Source organism: Pocillopora damicornis, chromosome 1 (genome assembly GCF_964200805.1).
Source record: "Pocillopora damicornis chromosome 1, jaPocDami1.2, whole genome shotgun sequence".
Taxonomy (NCBI): Eukaryota; Metazoa; Cnidaria; class Anthozoa; order Scleractinia; family Pocilloporidae; genus Pocillopora; species Pocillopora damicornis.
In genome coordinates this window covers 38,165,121-38,183,932 of record NC_142670.1, presented here as the reverse complement: position 1 = coordinate 38,183,932, position 18,812 = coordinate 38,165,121, and the positions used below count along the sequence as shown (strand labels likewise).

The 18,812-nt window shown below is 39.9% G+C and overlaps 3 protein-coding genes across 3 annotated transcripts; 2 read left to right on the top strand and 1 right to left on the bottom strand.

The window, feature by feature from the left end:
- The first annotated feature begins 954 nt into the window (after positions 1–954).
- On the top strand, positions 955–2,484 carry LOC149053700 (uncharacterized). The gene has a single exon (XM_089210952.1). It carries the CDS (start codon positions 955–957, stop codon positions 1,924–1,926), a length of 972 nt encoding a protein of 323 aa, XP_089067078.1. The 3' UTR covers positions 1,927–2,484.
- LOC113674378 (uncharacterized) lies at positions 1,329–11,780 on the top strand. Its single transcript, XM_089210909.1, has 12 exons — positions 1,329–2,716; positions 3,076–4,352; positions 4,758–4,812; positions 4,924–5,062; positions 5,433–5,508; positions 5,852–5,903; positions 6,251–7,201; positions 7,788–8,024; positions 8,443–9,789; positions 10,003–10,119; positions 10,390–10,507; positions 11,003–11,780. Exons 1-12 carry the CDS (start codon positions 1,939–1,941, stop codon positions 11,088–11,090), a joined length of 5,235 nt encoding a protein of 1,744 aa, XP_089067035.1. The 5' UTR covers positions 1,329–1,938; the 3' UTR covers positions 11,091–11,780.
- On the bottom strand, positions 11,144–18,771 carry LOC113674377 (RCC1-like G exchanging factor-like protein). Its single transcript, XM_089210940.1, has 13 exons — positions 18,660–18,771; positions 17,720–17,822; positions 16,819–16,937; positions 16,603–16,729; positions 16,074–16,187; positions 15,569–15,678; positions 15,403–15,487; positions 14,595–14,705; positions 14,368–14,438; positions 13,549–13,639; positions 12,999–13,154; positions 12,237–12,322; positions 11,144–12,035 (listed from the first exon to the last, which is right to left on the bottom strand). Exons 2-13 carry the CDS (start codon positions 17,805–17,807, stop codon positions 11,961–11,963), a joined length of 1,233 nt encoding a protein of 410 aa, XP_089067066.1. The 5' UTR covers positions 17,808–17,822; positions 18,660–18,771; the 3' UTR covers positions 11,144–11,960.
- Between the last annotated feature and the right edge of the window lie 41 nt (positions 18,772–18,812).

Below are 18,812 nucleotides of genomic sequence, written 5' to 3'. Positions count from 1 at the left end.
CTACGACGGATACACAGGGCATGAGTAAGTTTTTATTGATTTTACGTGTAAAATATTCAGATTTCGAAATATTTATCGTTGTAAATCGACCATATGTCGTTCCCCATACTATGCCTTATAACGTGTTCAAATTTTCAACGGTTCCTCCCGTAACTTAACACCGAGTCACACAACGCGTGACGCGTTCATGAATTCATCGTTGGCTTTTTCTCGAGACGTGAGCTTGGGCCGCCTGTGGAGTAACTTGATTTGATCACTAATATCAAGAGCCATGTATCCCGCTGATATCAATTACCACTTGTCGATAAATTCGACCCATTGATAAATATATCTTGATTAAGGAAGCGCGATTAAGTCCAAGAACAAACAAAATATCGTTAACCATCGACGATTCAAGGTATTTTACAAAACATACTTAATACAAGCAATCTGGTTTATTGGATAATACAACGTCACCGTTGAATAACTCAAACTGACAATGGGATAATTCCGAGAATTACCTAACTGCTGATGGTCTTTCCGGGAATTGATTAAAATTCATGACCTTGATCCGTGTTTCTACGAATATCACTGGTAGAAATCCGATAGCAATGACTTTCTTTGGTCGTTGTTTTTGTTTTGTCATGATCACCCTACCGCTAAGTCAGCTTTTCAAATCACTGACGTCAGTAAATGACTATGGAATTTCACAAGCGACGCGAGATCTGCATACTGCAGCTGCATCCTCGGTAATCGCGTGACAACTTTATCCTAAAACCGGTTTTGTCGACTAAAGACTGACTGTTGTGGTTACCTGATAGACATTTTCGACTAGTGCCATTCATTTATTGTCATTCATACCTCTATAGCCTTTAAATTTGATAATAGGGAATCACAGTTACCGCGAGTCGAAAATTCTAAAATTCATCGTGTCATCTTTGGGTCAAATAGTATGTGGAGTCTCATGTCAGTATCATGTCAATAGTGAAGCCAAAGATGGCGTCGCAGGAACCGACCCCTCAAGCACCTTCGGCGACTTTGGGAGAGATTTCGCCTCATTTTGACGAACTATTGCGAGATGTTACCGATGCACTAACTGCTGAAGAACTCAAAGATGTTGTTGCATCCATAAAGAACACCCTAGAAGTAAATTCTCAGGCTAAAACAGACCAAGATTTGTATTCCCATCTCCGACTGTTTGCAACTCAAAAAATTTTGTCTGAGGAAAATTTAACCTTGCTGGAGAGATTTGTCGCTTGCAAATCATCAAAGAAGGAGGGTATCAAAAAGAGGATCGAACAATTCAAGAAAAGCCGTCTCCAGAGCGGTGAGCCAAAGGTATCAGGACAGGCAATAAAAGGTAGAGACCTCGATTTGAATTTAATCATGGCCAAACTGACCGGAGCGAAGGAAATCGTCAATTTATATGGCTCCGGTGGTGTGGGAAAGACAACCCTGGGAAAAGAAATTTCTCTGCGGTGGCCAGGACAGTCCATCTTTGTCGACATGAGGGAGGTTGCGGAGATGAAAGACGTTTACTTTCAAATTATGATGGCACTGGACACGAAAAGGACAGTTTTAACTTACGACGAAAATCCAGTCATCAACCAACTTCGAAAACTGAGGAAGGAAAGTCCAGGCGATGTTTTGTTACTCCTGGACAATGTGGATAATTTTTCTGGTGGAAATGGCGATCTTTTGAAGACCCTGAACGATAAGATGGTTAAACTGCTACAAACGCTTATCAAAGACAAAGATAGGAACGCGAAGGACGATGAGGGAATCGCTAGATTGAAAGTAGCTTTGATATCCAGGACACGTTTCCAAGGGCTTACCCCCTGCGAAAGCGACTTCTATGAAGTAAAAGCTTTAGAGAAAGGGTTCTCGCAAGAGTTGATTCTTCAAAAGGCAGGAGAATTATCTGTCTTACAGATGGGAAAAATTTAGAAAATTGTGGACATGTGTAAAGGGTACCCACTTCTTCTAAATGGCATGGCGGCCACTCTTCGGCAAAAGATAGCAGCTGGTGAGAAGTTTCTTAGAATGGTTGAAGACGAACTGACGACATCGGAGACTGACGAAGGTGAAACTTTCCTCTCACCAGTACAGAATCAGCAGGAAAGAGAAGCGTGGCAAAGTCTCAGTAATGAGATTGGTGAAGGAAAGCTCTCTTGTATAAGAAAGATGTTCTTTCTCCTTCCAACCACCAACCTTAGATCATCCGCCGTGGCATTATCGCTGTTTTGCTATCCATTCTCTGAGGAAGCCGCTGCTTCTGTCCTTGGTGTAGTGTCTTCTGAAGCGGTCATTGTACTAGAAGGTTTGAGAAGTAGGGCGGTGTTATCAGTGGATCCTTATGCAAAGGAGCTCCTTTACGATATTCATCCCTTGATGCGTAGCTTCCTGGGAAGTATAGGAAATGCTGGTAGTCCAGTATTCAGAAAGGCCTACGACGCAGCCAAAGATAGATTTCGCGAGCTTTACTTTTCAAAAATGATCTCTATCGCAGCATTGCTGGATAAAGACTACGTAAGTGCATTTGAGTATTTTGACCATGACAAGCTTAACTTTGAGTTGGCTTTAGACCTCCCCTTCAAAGCGGACAATTTTCATCGTTTGAAAGAACATCATGAAAGGGCCATTATCTACTACCTCTTTGAAGTAATGCTTGACAACAAACAGATAGAGAAGATTTTCAAATCGTGGACAGAAGCAACGGAAGAGGACGGAAGAGAAGGTGGGAAGAAGTTTTTGTCTAATTGATATCTGCTTCCATTTTTGCCCCATACGCTATTAATTCTCTTGCACTTGACTTGCACGATAGCTAATAGAATAATCTAGTGTGAGCAGTGATTACTTCTTAATTACTCAGAACTGTAAAGACTTTACCTGGGTATAGCTTTTCCCAGATGTAGGGCATGAGTGTGCAATGGAAATATTCCTTGCAGCAAGTTTTATTAGCCTCCTACATTTGGCATAATAGTTTCATTGCTGTATTTTCACAGATGAGATGTCCGAAAAAAAGAATTAGTTACTGTTGGTTGTAGAGAGAAATTTTTTTCTAAGTGGCTGATTTATATAACTTGCACTTTCCAGGTTCCATCTTTCGCATGGAAGTGAGATCCCACGAGGCAATGCAAGCTCTTGATATCTATGGATGGAAGAGGGCAACTGAAATCTTGAAACTCGCAGAGGAGTCCTCTCTGAAAGTAGATAAGGAGATAAAGAACCAAGATCCTTACAAATTTGCTTTTGCTACATACCTGTACGTCAAAGGTGAGATTTCTTACAAAAAAGGAAGTGTACCGGAAGCGCTCACAAGTTTGTGTTTTTCACTTGATTTGATGAAAGACCTCGTCGGAAACCACACAAGTACTACGAAATGTTTAAATGCGATTGGAAACTGCTACAATGAGCTTCGAAACTTTCACGATGCGATGAAATTTTACACAAGGGCTTATGAAATGAGAAAAGCCCTTTCAGCTTCAAATAACCATCTGGATTTGCCATATTATATTGGGCAGATAGGTACGGTTTACGAAATGCAAAAAGAATATGACAAGGCCATCACGCATTATGAAGAAGCTCTGGAACTTTCGAAGAAACTAAAACGTTCGGGAATCTTGCGCTTGGCACTTTATCACAGGAATATCGCCAACGCTCACGCATGGAAAGGAGAATTTGAGAAAGCTAACAAGTCAGCAATGGATGCATTAAAGATAAGACGAGACATATTAGGTGACCATCCCGACACGGCGAGGAGTGCATTTCAGGTAGGACTGATCAGCAGAGATTTAGACCGATTGGGCGAGGCTGAAGAATTCTTAAAAGAGGCATGGAGAATTGAGAAATCCTTGGAGATGGGAAACCACAGCGCAGTGAGAGATCGCATTATACAGAGCTACGAGAAAGTCCTTAAGAACGGCAGGCGAAACGAGTTCCAGAAAGAGGCCTTGGAATTTTATGAAAGGCTGTGGCAAGAAGACAAAGAATTTTCCTACGCTAAGAAGAGTATCATCGATCAGATCATCGAGAGGCTCAATGGGTCTGAAGACCGAAAAATGATAAGCAAATACAGGAAGGAGGCTCTGGAGTTTTATGTAATGGCTTGGAATTCGCCAGATCTGCAGCAACTCCCACGAAACCAGCGTGAAGAAATCTTGCAAATTATTTTGTACTTAAGTAAAGTACTTGGTGAGAAGGAACTGCACAAGAAATTCCAAGGCGAGAAATTTGAATTCTTTGAAAAGCAATGGGAAGAGAGAACTGTCATGTCTGCTCAAGACCAAAAAGACATTCTTTGTACTCTTCAAAGCTTAGCCACACAACTGGGTGATGAAGGAAAAAGTGAGAAATACCAGAAACTATACGAGGTTAGGAATGAGGAGTCTTATGTATTTAGGAAGTGAACAAAGATGCATGTAAGCCATTAACGGATACGTCTTCCAAAGATATCAAAACTAATTATTCACGTACTACTTTTAAAAAGTACAGTAGGATTCCTTAAGCAACTGACTCTCTAATAAGACAGGAGTGTATTCTGGTAATTGTGCGCACGACTCCTCCATTTCCATGTGGTTTTAGGTGCAGTGTGACCTTTATGATTGGCGGCTTAAAGTTTCCAAGTTCGCAGCTGGTCTTATTGTGAATAAGAAATGAGCGTGCACAAGATATCACCTTGATCTGATGGTCAAATGCTTGCACCAATCTGAGCCTTGTGTTTGACCTCTATCAAAATTAATGTTGACACGAATTTGTTTTTAAATTCACCATTGCAGGAATGCGAGAAAGGGAAAAATTCTCAACCGTCTATGCAGTTGAAGATTGTTCCAGGTACGTCAATGAAAGCACAGTTTTCCATTGGATTAGCTGGTGGATGTAAAAGATTGGGTTGAATCTTCTTTTGGACCGAATGAACATTAACAACTTATATTTGACTTAAAGGATCGGCGTCGAAGCCGAGTAGCATCTCATATGGTGTTGACCACCCTGCAGCAATTCCTGAAAAGTCTGCTAGAGAAGAAGAGCATTCAATTCGGGGAGAAAACACAAGTATTGTGTTCCAGAAAAAGAGAGAGAAAACGTAAGTTCAACCCTGGCTCACCTTTTAAAAATGCTAAGATCTCATTAGCAATTCTCCTTACTCTCTGGCATACAGTTCTTATGATGTTAGTTCTGAGAATTTGGTATTGAATCAAATAATGATTCCCTGACTGATATTTTTCTTTGTTCTCATCACTTGTCTGTTTGATACTGTATTGATGTAGCAAGGAGAAATTCTGTCCTGGTCGCCCATGGGAGTTTAAGGGTTAAAGACAACTGTATCTCAGTTAGAATACAAGAGTTTTTAGTTAACTTAATGTCTTGCTGCAATGGGCCTCAGCTTGCATCTATCGCTACGATTACATATATTTCAAACGGTTTAATCCCTGCATTCCAAACGTATATTTTAGGTACACTGAAAGCAAGCACACGGCTGTAAGCACTCTGGAAGAATCATCCGCTGACCGCCAGTTACCTGCGAAACAGGTAAGTATCTTAGTTCACTTTGCTACTGAGACTGTTACACACACAAAAAAAGACTAGAAATATTTGAGATATTTCAGCAGTAAAAGTGACAATTTATACTAAACATGACTACTTTTGTTGAAGAGAATCGTACTCTTCGTTCCCATTCTTTCATTCCCGATTATTTAGATACAGGTCTAATTTCCTATAAAAATGGATAAACTAAGGAGAATCTTAATCCATCATAGTAACTAATAATTTCCTTACGCGGTCATACAGGTCGTAGTCCAAGTGTGTCACCTTTCTTTGTTTCTTACCACGTTTACTTTGGTAATTGAAGCAATGACTTTTGTAATTTTTTTAGAAAGAGGAAGAAACAGCTGTGCACACCGAGAGTGATTTACTCAAGGAAAAAGGTGAGGGTTGCCCAAAAGTTCTTTTCGATCGATCAATTTACTCTTTGTACGTTCTGCAATCCGGTAGTGTGATCCCGGCGAGGAAAGTTATTCAATGTCTAAATAGGTTATTATTATAATTAATAATAAATTATAATTAATAATAAATGGGGAGTACTGAAGGGGATTTCTTGGTGACTTTCGACAAGATAAGCGAGACCAGCCACCCGTTAAGAAAAATTCAAACTTTGATTTCTTAAAGACTAATTTATCTGTTTTAGCGTGTTTTATATTGGAATAACTGATTAAACGACGAAATACGCTCTTCTACGCAATACAAAACTTAATTTATTTTTATTCGGATTTAGACCTCTCCACGTCACAGGGTGATTTTCCAAACAACCCTAAGGATATTCAAGGAAGGGAAAATAGTAACAGAGGATCTGGGATCATCACCAGAAAAGGTGGCAAAGTCACAGAAAATGATGTACAGCTCTTATGCCCATCCGGAGCTGTTGACAATCCAGTGTCGGTAAAGATAACTTTGGAGGACCCTGAAAGGTACTATGGCTTAGTGGCGCAAAGAGGGCTTGAAAATGACATCATATTTGGCGCACCAATAATCAATCTCTTGCCGAACGGCCATTTGTTTAAGAAGCCAATAACACTAACATCCAGGGTTAAGATCAGTCAAAGAGTTTCTAATTTTCATGATGTCCTGGTGTTACATGGGACCGAGGCCAAGGATGGAACGATTTCCTGGCGGGACATTACCCAAAACACCACTATAAATGTGCCAGAGGATGCAGTGGTCACTAACCTCGATCGATTCTCCAAAATTGCTTATCTGCTGACATTGACTCGGATGAGTGCCAAAGAGATTGTGTCACGACTCAATCTGATGCCATTTAAGTACTCTGTATCAGCTTTCTTCAGAAAGAGTCCCGCAGAGCTTGCTTTGGCATTCATGAGTGAAGACATCTTCCACGAACCATGCTACAAAGAACACGAATCCTCTGCCTTCGTGCAACTGAAAAATGACGGATACCAACTGCTGAGCGCGCGTTCCAGTGGCGAGCATTCCGAGAAGAGTATATATAACTGTGAACAACTTCAAATCTCTGTTGATCTCGCGGGAGACTACCAGGTGCTTGGCAAGCAGACGGCATGTGTTACTGTAGAAACTCCTGTCTGGTGGAGTACTGGAGAAAAAATCAAATTCCCACTGCGGGCAATCAATGATCACGGGATATTATCCGGAAGAATAAAAGTACAAGGTCAATATGGGCACTTCAAGGAGTGCCAGTTCACCGAAGAAGGTTGGTGTACATGATAAAATGATGGTAATTAGGGTAACGAAATTATATCAATATGATCAGCCCTCTTTCGATTCCCTGCTTCTTTCTTTAATCTCAACAATGTTTTGGTTTTTGAGAAGTCGTAAGTCTTCGGTCAAATATGATAGCCAGATAAACTGCCCTTTAGCGAATTAACGTTAGGAAAAGTTTCCATCGGACGATGGCTGGATAGAGTGGTCATTCTTTCGAACCCAAGGTGTGTATAATATACTTCTTAAATTAAAGACATTGCCACTTTTCATACTGATACCTCTCCCGGTAAATGGCTCTTGTCAGGTGCACGACTGATTCTGTAGATTCACAGTGATCTGAAACCCTCTCGTTACAATTCCAAGTCCCGTGCTTTCGCGACTCCAAGGGTAGGTTTTGCATCTTCGAATAAGAGTTGCAAAGCTAGACCTTGGATTTGAGCCAAAAAGAGATCAATCTATGGAAAGCAAACTTAGACGCTGTGAGAGTGAAAGCCTCGTAAGCCACGAAAAGAAAAAGTAAAATATCGGAGTTGATGAGTTAATTGAACTTGTTTTACGTCTACACCTATTTACAGATCTACTTGGCTATGTCAAACGGTTGTTGGGGGTCGAGGAAGAAATTTTCAACCTTATTCCCGTTCTAGCCCAAAAGCTTCAGATTCCCGACGCCGATGTTGTTTCTAAGGACGTCGTCCAGCATTGGGAAGATGAGGACGTCCAATTAGAGATACTCTTACAACCCTGGATTGGGACTGAGTCAGCTAATGCTATGGCTAATTTGAAAACACTTCTATCGGATGTAAAGGAGGAAGGTAAGTTGAGGGACTTTAAGCATTCTTCCCATGTGCGTTCAAATAATAAGTCAAATACTTCAAGAGCCATGCACTTAATCACGCATGGAACGTCACCGTCGTGTTCTCTGCATCATACTCTTAAAATTGATTTGCCAGCTTTGCGAATTTTTCAAAATGACAGAGCTCACCTGGTCATTACAGGGGGAAAATCTAAAGCAAAATTAGAAAAATAAATGGAACAAAAACAAGCCATGAGTTTGTCACAAAAGGTTCAAGGTCCATTGAGCATGAGCTCAGTGATAGCTAAACAACCTCTTCTAAACAACATAAAAATTCCATAAATCCCCATATCAAGCTTCAGTTCTTGAGGCTTCTCATCCATCATCTCAATTTGACATAAATCTTTATCTTTTTTTGGCATTTGCATTTCTTCTAGACTATAAAGTGACAAAAAGAGGCCAAATGCACATTAGAAACTTGAGAGAGCTTGCAGCGAAGATCGCGGAATTACAAGTCCACGATGCTAGTTTGATGAAGTTTTTCATCGGAAAAATTCAAACTCTTTGCAAAGCAATGGTGAGAGATTGTTGCATTCAAGTAGAGAATTCAAGTGAAGACATCGATAGAGCATCGTCATCCGATAACTGTGCAAAGCACCTTGAACTTCGACAAAAGATTACCAAAAGAACAGCTATAAAGTACCAACGATTGATCTCATTGAATGATGAATCAGTCGTGAAAATGTTTACTGAGATTGTTCCTGATCTCATTCAAGACGTGAAAGCCATATTTTGCGTGAATATAATTCCTCCTGCACTAAATGGTCTGAGAGGAATAGACAAGAAAACTCTGGAGCCAATGGCGTCCAACGTTCGAGAATCTCAAGAAAATAACAAAATCAGAAAGCTTGTTTGTCATGTCTGCAAGATTGTGGAAAAGCTTTGCGAGATAAACTGTAACAGCAACAACCCACCTAAACGGATTCGAAAGTTGGGCCAAAGTCTAGCGATTCTACCCATGCTGGACTTATTACAGTCATTTTTCTTAGAATGTGCAGAGGAAATTCGGTTGCACAAACGGTTGGAATTGCTCTCGGTTTGCATAAGAGATATAATGTCCGATGAAATAGAAGTCGACGAGGCGATTATGCGTGATTTTTTTGACCTCTCGGCTAGTCTAATACAATTTGCGAGATTTGATCCAGCCAGAATGGTGACATTCGAGCTGAGTGACTCGAACGATTCATCTGTACAGTGCCGAAGGGGAAGCCTAACGTACATAAAGGAAAGTGACACGTACTATCAGGAATTCTTCGTTGAAAAAGAAACGGGGCAAGATCTGCTGCTCAATGCAGTCGCAACCATCAATGTTGAAGGAAGAGTTCTCAAAATAGGTACCGGTGCATTCAAGTCAATTATCATACTTCCGGCACGTGTGGAGGAAACGTTCGACCAATGCTGTACTTCATTTAGTTCTATAGCTACTGTTCGCGTGAGGAAGCTGAAAGATCAGAACTCCTCCAACATTAGAGTGGTTCTTTCTTCTACAGTGGAGAAGATCCTATCAGGGTTGCTCGCTGCGCTCAAACAAGAACTAAAGGATGAAGTGGATTGGAAAGGGTCAGAGGTTGTCCCTTGCAAACTCACGATGAGCACCCCTGCTACAGAACCTCCAAAAACGAGTGTTTACCTTCGCTTGGTTTACAAATGGAAATCCGCGGCACTTTGTCTTGAAAGTCAAGACTTTTACATTGATGCTCCCTTGAATACCGACAGCACTTGTGGTAAGTATTCCTCGTAGCTCAGAAATTTTTTTAAAGTTCTACAAACACTTATCAGGAGTGCATGTCACCCCCTTTAATTCCACGATCGAGTGATACTGTATATTGAATGAAGCAACTTAGCATTCCTTGGGTGTCTTTGCGATGCGACCTGACCTCAGAGCATAATTTCTGTTGCTGTCCTCGTGATAATTATGTTCTTTAATTTTTCTCCAGGAATGGGTGTTTTGATAGATGGACAAGCGGCTCTTGCATCATTTACTGAACATAATCTCGTGCAGTTTTCAGCTGAACAGCGGTCGCAGATACAAGTTCCTTTGCAAATTAAAATAGGTAATGTAGCAGTGGAAACATAGTTTTAACTTTCCTGGGGTTTCAATGCTGCAGAATCATTGTGACATACCCCAAGGGGTGAAGTCTATGGATTTTCCGTTTTAAGGAGGCCAAATGTCTCCTTAGGAGTTCTTTTATCATATGTAAGATTCCATCGCAATTTTATAGATAGGAATTGATGAAAAGACTAACCCCCTTTAGGAAGACTCCCCTCTTGCGTTTTACGACTTCTCAGCTTTTCTCTTTTTCTGTTCCTCGCAATTCTTTCAGAACATCATCAACACGTTCATCAAGTACAAAACATCCAAGACGTAAACATAAACACTGAATGCTGCGCAGTCGGAGACCAGGCTTCCTTTTCCATTCAGAAACCATCAACTAGCCCAAGGTTTGTACTGTCTGTTACCTGCTTAGAGTGACATTTGACGGTTAAGGGGTCAGCAATATTTTAAAGGTTTCTTGATTGCGCAGCTCTGAAACACACTCAATCTTCGGGGGCCGAGAACCGTGAACCGTGAAATCTTTATTTGGTTAGGACAAAAAAAAACTGGGCAAATAAGTCATATCCAATTGCTGCTTCACTCTTACCCTGTGACGAGGAAGCCAATGACACAGACTAAGCACCTTTACACAAAAATGTGTTTCCAATAGTTTCATGAGACCTAAGGCGAGGAAACGATCAACTGATCAGATGTAAAAGATAAAAAGATAAAAGGTGTATCTACTGTACCTCATTGGAAATGGGGGGTAACATGTTTGCCCAAGTCAATGGAGGGTGGTGAATCACTTCGCAATTGGGGTTTAGTAGAACTCCGAAGTTTCTCTCATTGAACGTTCGACACTTATCGAGAATTCCCTAAGTCTTGTTCTCGTTCACTTTCAGTGCACTTCCACCAGGTACGAGTACAGCTACACAGAAAAGCATAACTGACAGCTCGCAGCACATAGGCACAAACTCTTCTGGAGAATAAAAAATACCCGCTGTAGGAAAGAACTCATAGTCTAGAATTCAATTCTCACGTTGTTATGATTAATAACACTTCAATCTTTATTTCTCTGCATTTTGAAACTAAACGGATTTTAAGGTAGTGTCTTTAATTTTCGGACATTATTCTTTATTGTTAGAATATTACCAAACTGTAATCATAAGTGATTGTTTTTGTTTTGTTCTTTTGTTTATTTTTGAGTGGAGAGAATTTAAAAACAACATCTAATTCCTCTCTCCTCTTCTTGCCGAATGCAACAGAACTATTCACGCATAACTTTTTAACAGCATCTCAGAGAAGGTCCTTAACCTTTTACCTCCCATGAGTGACCAAGAGAGAATTTCTCCTTACAATATCAATACAATATCGAGCATAGAAGTGACGAGAATAAAGAAAAATATCAATTCGGGGATTATTAGTTGATCCAATACCAAATTCTCCAAGTTGACATCATAATAATTGTATGACAGACATTAAGGAGAATTACTAATGAGATCTTGGGAGTTAAAGGGTTAAGGCCTGTGTAGGTTTTCCAAGTAAGAACAATTGCGAAATAGTGAGGACTCCTCTTAGACTTTCTTAAACACGTCTTAGAAAGCTTCTGTTAAGCAAAGAGAAAATTGTAATAATTTAAATGAGAATACAAATCTCATGCAAGTGATGATCTCTGGAAAATCTTCCCTGACTTTTAACATTTCAAACATCCGCCGCTACGTTTCTCTTGCTTCACTGGCAGCGAAACAGCTATGTTCACTTCATGAAAACATTTTTGTGCCAATGTTCCAGCGCGAAGTCGCTCCCACGACTAGTCTTCTTTTTCGAAACCACGTACGCTCTTCACGTGACAAAGTTGCACTAGTTACATGCCACTATGACTGCCATGTGATCCAAGCCACACGTCACTTCCTTTACTTTGCCCGGTACTTCCACCTGAAAATCCAGAAATAAAAGAGGGTTTCACCTAAATCTCGCTCAAGAAGTTTAACAGGCCAAAACGTAGCCAAAGGAACTCGAAAAAATTCGTCGAATGATGAGTCCGTCGGCCCGTCTGTCCGTTCGTACCACCGTTCGGTTTACTTTAAGACTCAACTTGCAAGGCCAGGTCACTAATGCTTACTAAGTGCTACTCACCCTTTTAGGCGTCCATTGATCGAGTGTGGAGCCAAGACCCAGTCTCCCAAATGACCCTCTACCCCAGGTGTACAAGTTTCCTGATTCTGAGAACAAAAAGAACTGTGACTCACGAAAAATTCATCAACTTAAGTCCCGGTTTTGTCTAATGTTGTGCATCTGACTGCTTCCTAGGGGCTCCTAGTGCGTCAATGTTTCGGAATTAAACAGCTGTAACTGTGGAGCAGTGTATTGGGAAATATAGATATATTTGAAATTACAGAAGAAGGTGTGACATAAAACAAACTGTACACACCAACTCTAGAAGCAAACGAAACTAGGCAGTCTCCGCAGCAAAGCCATGATTTCGAATAAACATCAAACAAATTCGACCTATGGTTATACTAAAATGAGGATATCTATCTAGCAACCTAGAAAATGCATTTCCGTTTTCTAGAGGGAATGCGTCCATTTGCGTGGGCGTGAAAAGAAATTGCACACATGATGATCTCGTGGTTAGCACGTTGGACCTTAGAGGAAGAGGTTCAGATGCCTAAGGTTTTTTTTTTTTTTTTTTAGGGGGGGGGGGAAGGGGGTCAGGACATCAAACTCCAACGGCGCTCCTCTCCACCCAGGAGTACCAATACATACTGGGTGAATGATTTACAGGGGGAGGGAGTATCTATAATGAATCACACTGTGGCATTCCAGGGGTGGCAGCAGTGCACCAGAGACCGAGGTGCGCTCATTAGACGTGATCCCAAATGTTTTTCTAATACAAACCTGTTACCACACCGCAACTGTCAGGGCCACAAATCAAGGTTGAAACAGCGTCATCTATGCTGGAGAACTCCTCGATTTTTCTTGGCCTCTTTGAAAAGGAAACTTCTTTACCATGTCCGAGAACCCCATATCCCCAACTGTAAAGTTCTCCAGTGACTAATTGGTGGAGGGAAAAGAGAAACATGACAAAAATCGCAGTGAGGGCGAGGTTCCATAGATTGAATCATCGAGAAACTAATAAAAAGTTTCGAGAAAGACTGTCATGAAGCTGGTAGAAATGTTGATTGGTTGGTTACAAGAATATACAGTTGTATAACTGAGTACGGGTTCGGTAACTACTATGATTTGGCAATTCGAAGTATACCCTCCGAGTTTCCCTTTTCTTTCTCGTTTATCAGGGAGAACGAGGGTTCTTACTGACTCACAGTTAATATGCTGCTGTGTTATGATAAATCTTAAATTCGGCAACCACTTTTTAGTAGAATATTATCCTTGTTGTGACGGTGGATTTTTTCCTGTTTGAAAACGTGCTGTAATGTGAATTACTTACCAGTGAGAGCTACACAAAATGAACCTCCAGCGGCAACTTGTTGAACCTGAGGAAGATTTCTCAGCAGAGTTGCTCTCATGGGGACTGCAAACTTACCGACAACAAATAAAGAGACAACAACAGAAATTACAAGTGAATGAATGGAAATTATAGAGAAACAACATCATCAAAAATAAGAACGCAGATCAAACATACAGTTACAGCCACGGGAAGATAGAACTATACATTAATGTACAGCATCTGAGCTAACACAAGCACGAGATTCGTAGAGACGCGTTTCCTGTCAAAAATACTGAGAAATCGTTCGTTTTGACACAGGCGTGTGTTTAAGGGAACACTGAGGTGCACGCAAGGAGTCGAAATCCACTCCACAACTAACGATTTCGAGCTGAGATGCTCTACCATTGAGTTAAAGAGAACTCGCCGGTAAGCTGCGGCTATTATCAGGTTCATCAGAGACAAGTGCACTGGATTTCTTCAGCCTACACTTACTAAATAGTTAGGTAATTTGGCATTATCAACTGATTTGATAACGTAAATTGGCCACCGTAAAGAGTTTAAAAGCTGATGTTTCGAGCGCTAGCCCTTCGTCAGGGCGATTGGGGCCAACGCTCAAAACGTCAGGTTTTAAACTCTTTACGGTGGCCAATGAACGTTATCAACTCGGTTGATAATAGGAAATTACCCTGTTCTACTCTCCCACCGACGCTGCATCACAGTTTCTTTAGAAACTTACCCCCTTTGTTCATTTGGCTAAATAATTGTTTGTTTCAATTGGTAAATGTTATAAACCTATCAGAATATGTGTTGCAGGCATACTTGTTCATCTTCTCTATCAACAGCAAGCTGTCCATATTCATTGTTTCCCCACGAAAACACTTCACCTTCATCTGTAAAATAAAAGAATTTTAGTGCATAGCCATAACTGCACTGTGTAACTGAGCGTATTGTTTTGATAAAGCGCTGAATTCTCTACACTAGCTGACGAAGAAATTAGTAGGCAGTTAGGAGAATAAAAAGAATTGAATGGCTCAAGAGCCCATTACCTGAGAGTGCCAAGCAGCAATCTCCTGAAGTTGCAATTTGTTTTATCCTCACATCTTTCAGTTCTCCCTCGAGGATCTTACATGTTGCCTCATCTTCAAAATGATTCAAGCCTTTGGAAATTAAAAATCAAGGAAAGATGACCCAATTTGATTGTTTAATATGATTGCTCAGGTGTGATGATGATCATCAGAGTCAAGGAAGGAGCTGATTGTTAGTGTAGAGTTTTAAGTCTGGCTTTTGATACTTAGTTGGTTGCTTTTGCTGTCATGCCAGTGACTGTAAGAATCAAGGTCATTTGGTTTTGTTGACTGGTTTTATCAAGTTGCCCACACCATGGGTCAGTTAAGATTGTTGCATTCAATCTATCTGTAAACTTTGGTCATTTTGTTTGGTCCAAGCTATTATTGACAGATGATATGGTGCAGTACTGGTTGAAATCTATTACAAATAGTCTGTTTTAGTTGGTAAACCATAATTCTAAAGACAGTTTTGAAAGGGTTGATGGTTTAGTGTTATAACCATGATACTTAATTGCATAGAGAGTCAATGAGTTGGGAGAAATGTGTTGGCTTAGATGCTACCATGTTTTGACTGCAGGTTAACAAGCTGCATTCAAATAATTTCTGACATTAAAGCTTCACTCTTGATCAAGAACACCACACATTGATCTCCATCCATAGATCAGACCAGCACACAAAAAACAAGGCTTACTGAACACGTTTTTTTGAGCATTCATGAGTTATACTTGCACATTTTTTACATTGGAGCAATGAAATAAAGCATTGATAGTAGAATTGTAGACTATACCAGTTTGTCCATCAGCACCCCACCCACAGGACATCACTGTGCCGTCAGTTGACAACAGAAGGGTGTGGTCCAAGCCACATGCTATCTGAAGAAACAAAATTGAAAAAATATGACATACAACAATTCATCATGCAAATCAACAGATAGAATTCCAATCCAAACTCACCTGTTTGATCTTACTTGTAATATTAGGTATCTTGGTAATCTTTTCAATAGATCTTGCTTCTTTGCTTCCAGTTGCACACTGTCCATAGAAATTTCCACCCCAGGTCCAGACTGCATAACAACATTAACAGACAATGATTGTTATAAACTTAAATCACAGTACACCCAAATCTTTCATTACCTAATTCCATGACCTCCGGACTTTCTGTTAGTTCTTTTGGAATGAAGCCACAAACTCTGACATTATCCATGAAAAGTCATCAATTTGATCTTAGAAAACTCACATATTTCACATCAATAAACATGACAAGCTTCACCCTGATACCAAAAATGACTCTTTTACATGTAGTCCATAACAGTCATTGTCATCCAGTCAATGTATGAGTTGTGCAATCTTTAATTTTTTTTATTTAAAAAATGTTCCCACTAACAATCCTACGAATAAATTGAAGTAAGCAACTTGTATAGTTTATTTTATTGCTTTCCCAGTAACATAACAAAATTACCTTCTCCGTTGTCTAATAATATGGCTGAATGTGATCTTCCACAAGAAATCTGCTGGACTTGCATTGATAAAGGTATATTTGTATGGAGACCAACAGACCTTGGAACAGACTCAACTGCACAAGAGATTGAACACAAAACACCATGTTCTAACACATTTCTCAAGTTAAATCAAGAATCTTAAGAAGCACAGTCAGTGTGGTGAGGGCACTCGTCTTCTGCAACTGTTGTCTCAGTATGATTCCTAGACATGTTGTCATCCATGAGTTGTGCTTGTTGTAAGTTAAGTCTACAATATTGAACCCCAAGAGATAATGTTACACTAAATTCCAATTCTGCCTGGAAGCACATACAACTTGTACACATTTAAAATAGTTCTTATTTAATACTCTTCACTATTATGTGATAAAAATAATCACTTTCTTTCCTATGTCTCTATTAAGCTATGATTAACATGTTTGAGCCAACGTTAAGCCCCATAAAGCAGCTCAACCTGATCAAACAATGAAAGAAGTGTAATACACATCATACTTTCCCAATCACTGCATGTCTGTGGTCTTCCAAGCTGTGAAAATGTGTTTAAACCAGTGGTCCACAGCCTGGGAATTCCTGCTTCAACTGCTACTGTGAATCCATAACCACAACCAATGTGAGAGACCTGCACAAACATGGTAATATGAGCTTTTAAATATATATTTACAATTAAATATTAAGTAAAAAAATGAATCAGTTTTAATACAAAGCTACCTCAGCTGAAAGAGGAAGCCTGATTGGCACTGGACTGTGCTTCTGGGTACCAGTCCCCAACTGACCTCCATCCCCAGCTCCCCAGACATAGGCAAATGAGGAAAACTGGAACACACAGCCTATAATTAGCAAGAAAAGTTGTAAAAGAAAAGAAGGAAAAAGCACACTTAGCAATTATTTTCAGGATGACATTTCCATACTTGGATGTGAATACAGGCCTGAAAATGAGATATTCAACAAAATTATTTCATTTACTAATTATTTACTAATACTTTCAGCTTGAAATGAAAAGGATTTCTTAAGAAAGGTTTATTTAGTTAGTTAAACCCTACTACGCAATACATTTGATAGCTCAACTCATATGCATGCTCTGCGACCAGTGAGACAAGAATTAATGGACTTATACACTATGGATAGAGGGTGTTTGAGTGTTCAAAGCATGGGAGGGGTCAATTCAGATTAAATGTACCCTTCAATTGATATGTTAACCCTAAATACCCAAAGGGTGACTTGCCTCTAATTTCTCCATAATTCTCACTCTTGAATCAAATATAAAGGTCATGAGAATATGGTAAATGATCATCAATTTTAGCAACCCCTGATTGTTGCACAAATCCCCTTCATCAGTATTAAAGGAAACGCAATTCTGTAGAGGGTGTAAAGGGCTAAGTTGATTGGAGTTTTCATTCATTACAAATATGTTTTTTTTTTTTTGCATTATCCACATAAGTATTAAGGGCTTGGATAAATACACTATGCATATATGTTAACAAACATCTTTAGACATGTATGTGTAGATATGGCCTCAACGCTATAAAGGAGTGGTTAGGAAAACTACTTGCTGACACCATGAGTTTCAGGTCATGTGTTTCTGTAAACTTTAGCAGGTTATGTACCTCACCTTTATGTCTTTGTTTATTATGAACCCAAAAAAATTGTCTCAGCCACTTCTGTGATGTGCTGATCAATCTGTGACATGCTAAGCTCATTGGATGTTGTGATTCCTGCAGGAATATTGTTGCTAAATGTTTACCTTCCAATTGACACTGCCTTATTACTACTACTATTAAATTAATACTCCATGTGACCCTTTCTTCAACTGAAAAAGACAAATTCCAACAGAAAAGACAGGTTAGGAGGGGTATCAAGAATTCTGTGTGTTACATAGAGTGTTAGTATTCCTTTGGAAATATCTCTGTCCAATAGTTACTAATCAGTGCAAGTTTTATGAAGACGTGATGCATGAAGGGATGGGGAGGGGGGAGGAGAGGAAGGGTTTGTGCCTCTTCCAACATATTAAACATACCTTTCTCATGTGACTCCCAAATATATTTGGAGAAATTGATGCATTGCTCTATTAAAATGCTTTTACTCATACTTTTCCTACACCACTCACACTTTCTTCTAAACCCAGGCCTCAGTTCACTTTTCATTTGATCCCCCCCCCCCCCATTCTTTCCCTATTCTATCTATCTTTCTTAAATTTATGTTCTCCATCAATGAAATGTATCAGCTGATTGGTCACCAATTATTATTGGATCAAATACAACCTCCAAATAAGAGTTTTTTAAACGCGCGCCAAAGATGACAAAGAAGAAAAACAGTCGCAGGAGATAAAAGTGCGCGAGCAGCTAAGTAATTAGACCTGTGGTTCATCTTTTCAACGCGATGATCTTACAATTTCCAAGCATCAAACATCTGTCAGATGGTTACACAAACTGGCGACAGTACTATTACCTCACGTGCTGTTTAAGAGCGGCTCGAATTCATTTGAGGTGCAAAAATTAAACTAGAGCCCATAAATCTTTCCATATCCTCCCTGTTACAAAAAGGAATACTACCTGCCCTACGGTTGAATTTCCAATCCTGATTTCAATTTCTCCAGATCTTCCATTCGATGATATTGGACGAAGACACCTCTGAGTCACATTTCTACGAGGCGTTCCTTGTGGGTAGCCTGGAAAGAAGTTTGGATACTATGACGTCATTCATTC

Bases quoted from the DNA above. Each gene is read 5' to 3' on its own strand.
- LOC149053700 (XM_089210952.1), top strand. From the start codon at position 955: ATGTCAATAGTGAAGCCAAAGATGGCGTCGCAGGAACCGACCCCTCAA.
- LOC113674378 (XM_089210909.1), top strand. From the start codon at position 1,939: ATGTGTAAAGGGTACCCACTTCTTCTAAATGGCATGGCGGCCACTCTT. The intron at 10,120-10,389 runs GTAATGTAGCAG...CAATTCTTTCAG, and splicing joins TCCTTTGCAAATTAAAATAG to AACATCATCAACACGTTCAT. The intron at 10,508-11,002 runs GTTTGTACTGTC...GTTCACTTTCAG, and splicing joins AAACCATCAACTAGCCCAAG to TGCACTTCCACCAGGTACGA.
- LOC113674377 (XM_089210940.1), bottom strand. From the start codon at position 17,807: ATGAGCTTAGCATGTCACAGATTGATCAGCACATCACAGAAGTGGCTG. The intron at 14,439-14,594 runs GTAATGGGCTCT...TTTATTTTACAG, and splicing joins TTGCTGCTTGGCACTCTCAG to ATGAAGGTGAAGTGTTTTCG. The intron at 12,323-12,998 runs GTTTGTATTAGA...TTTTGTTCTCAG, and splicing joins CAGTTGCGGTGTGGTAACAG to AATCAGGAAACTTGTACACC.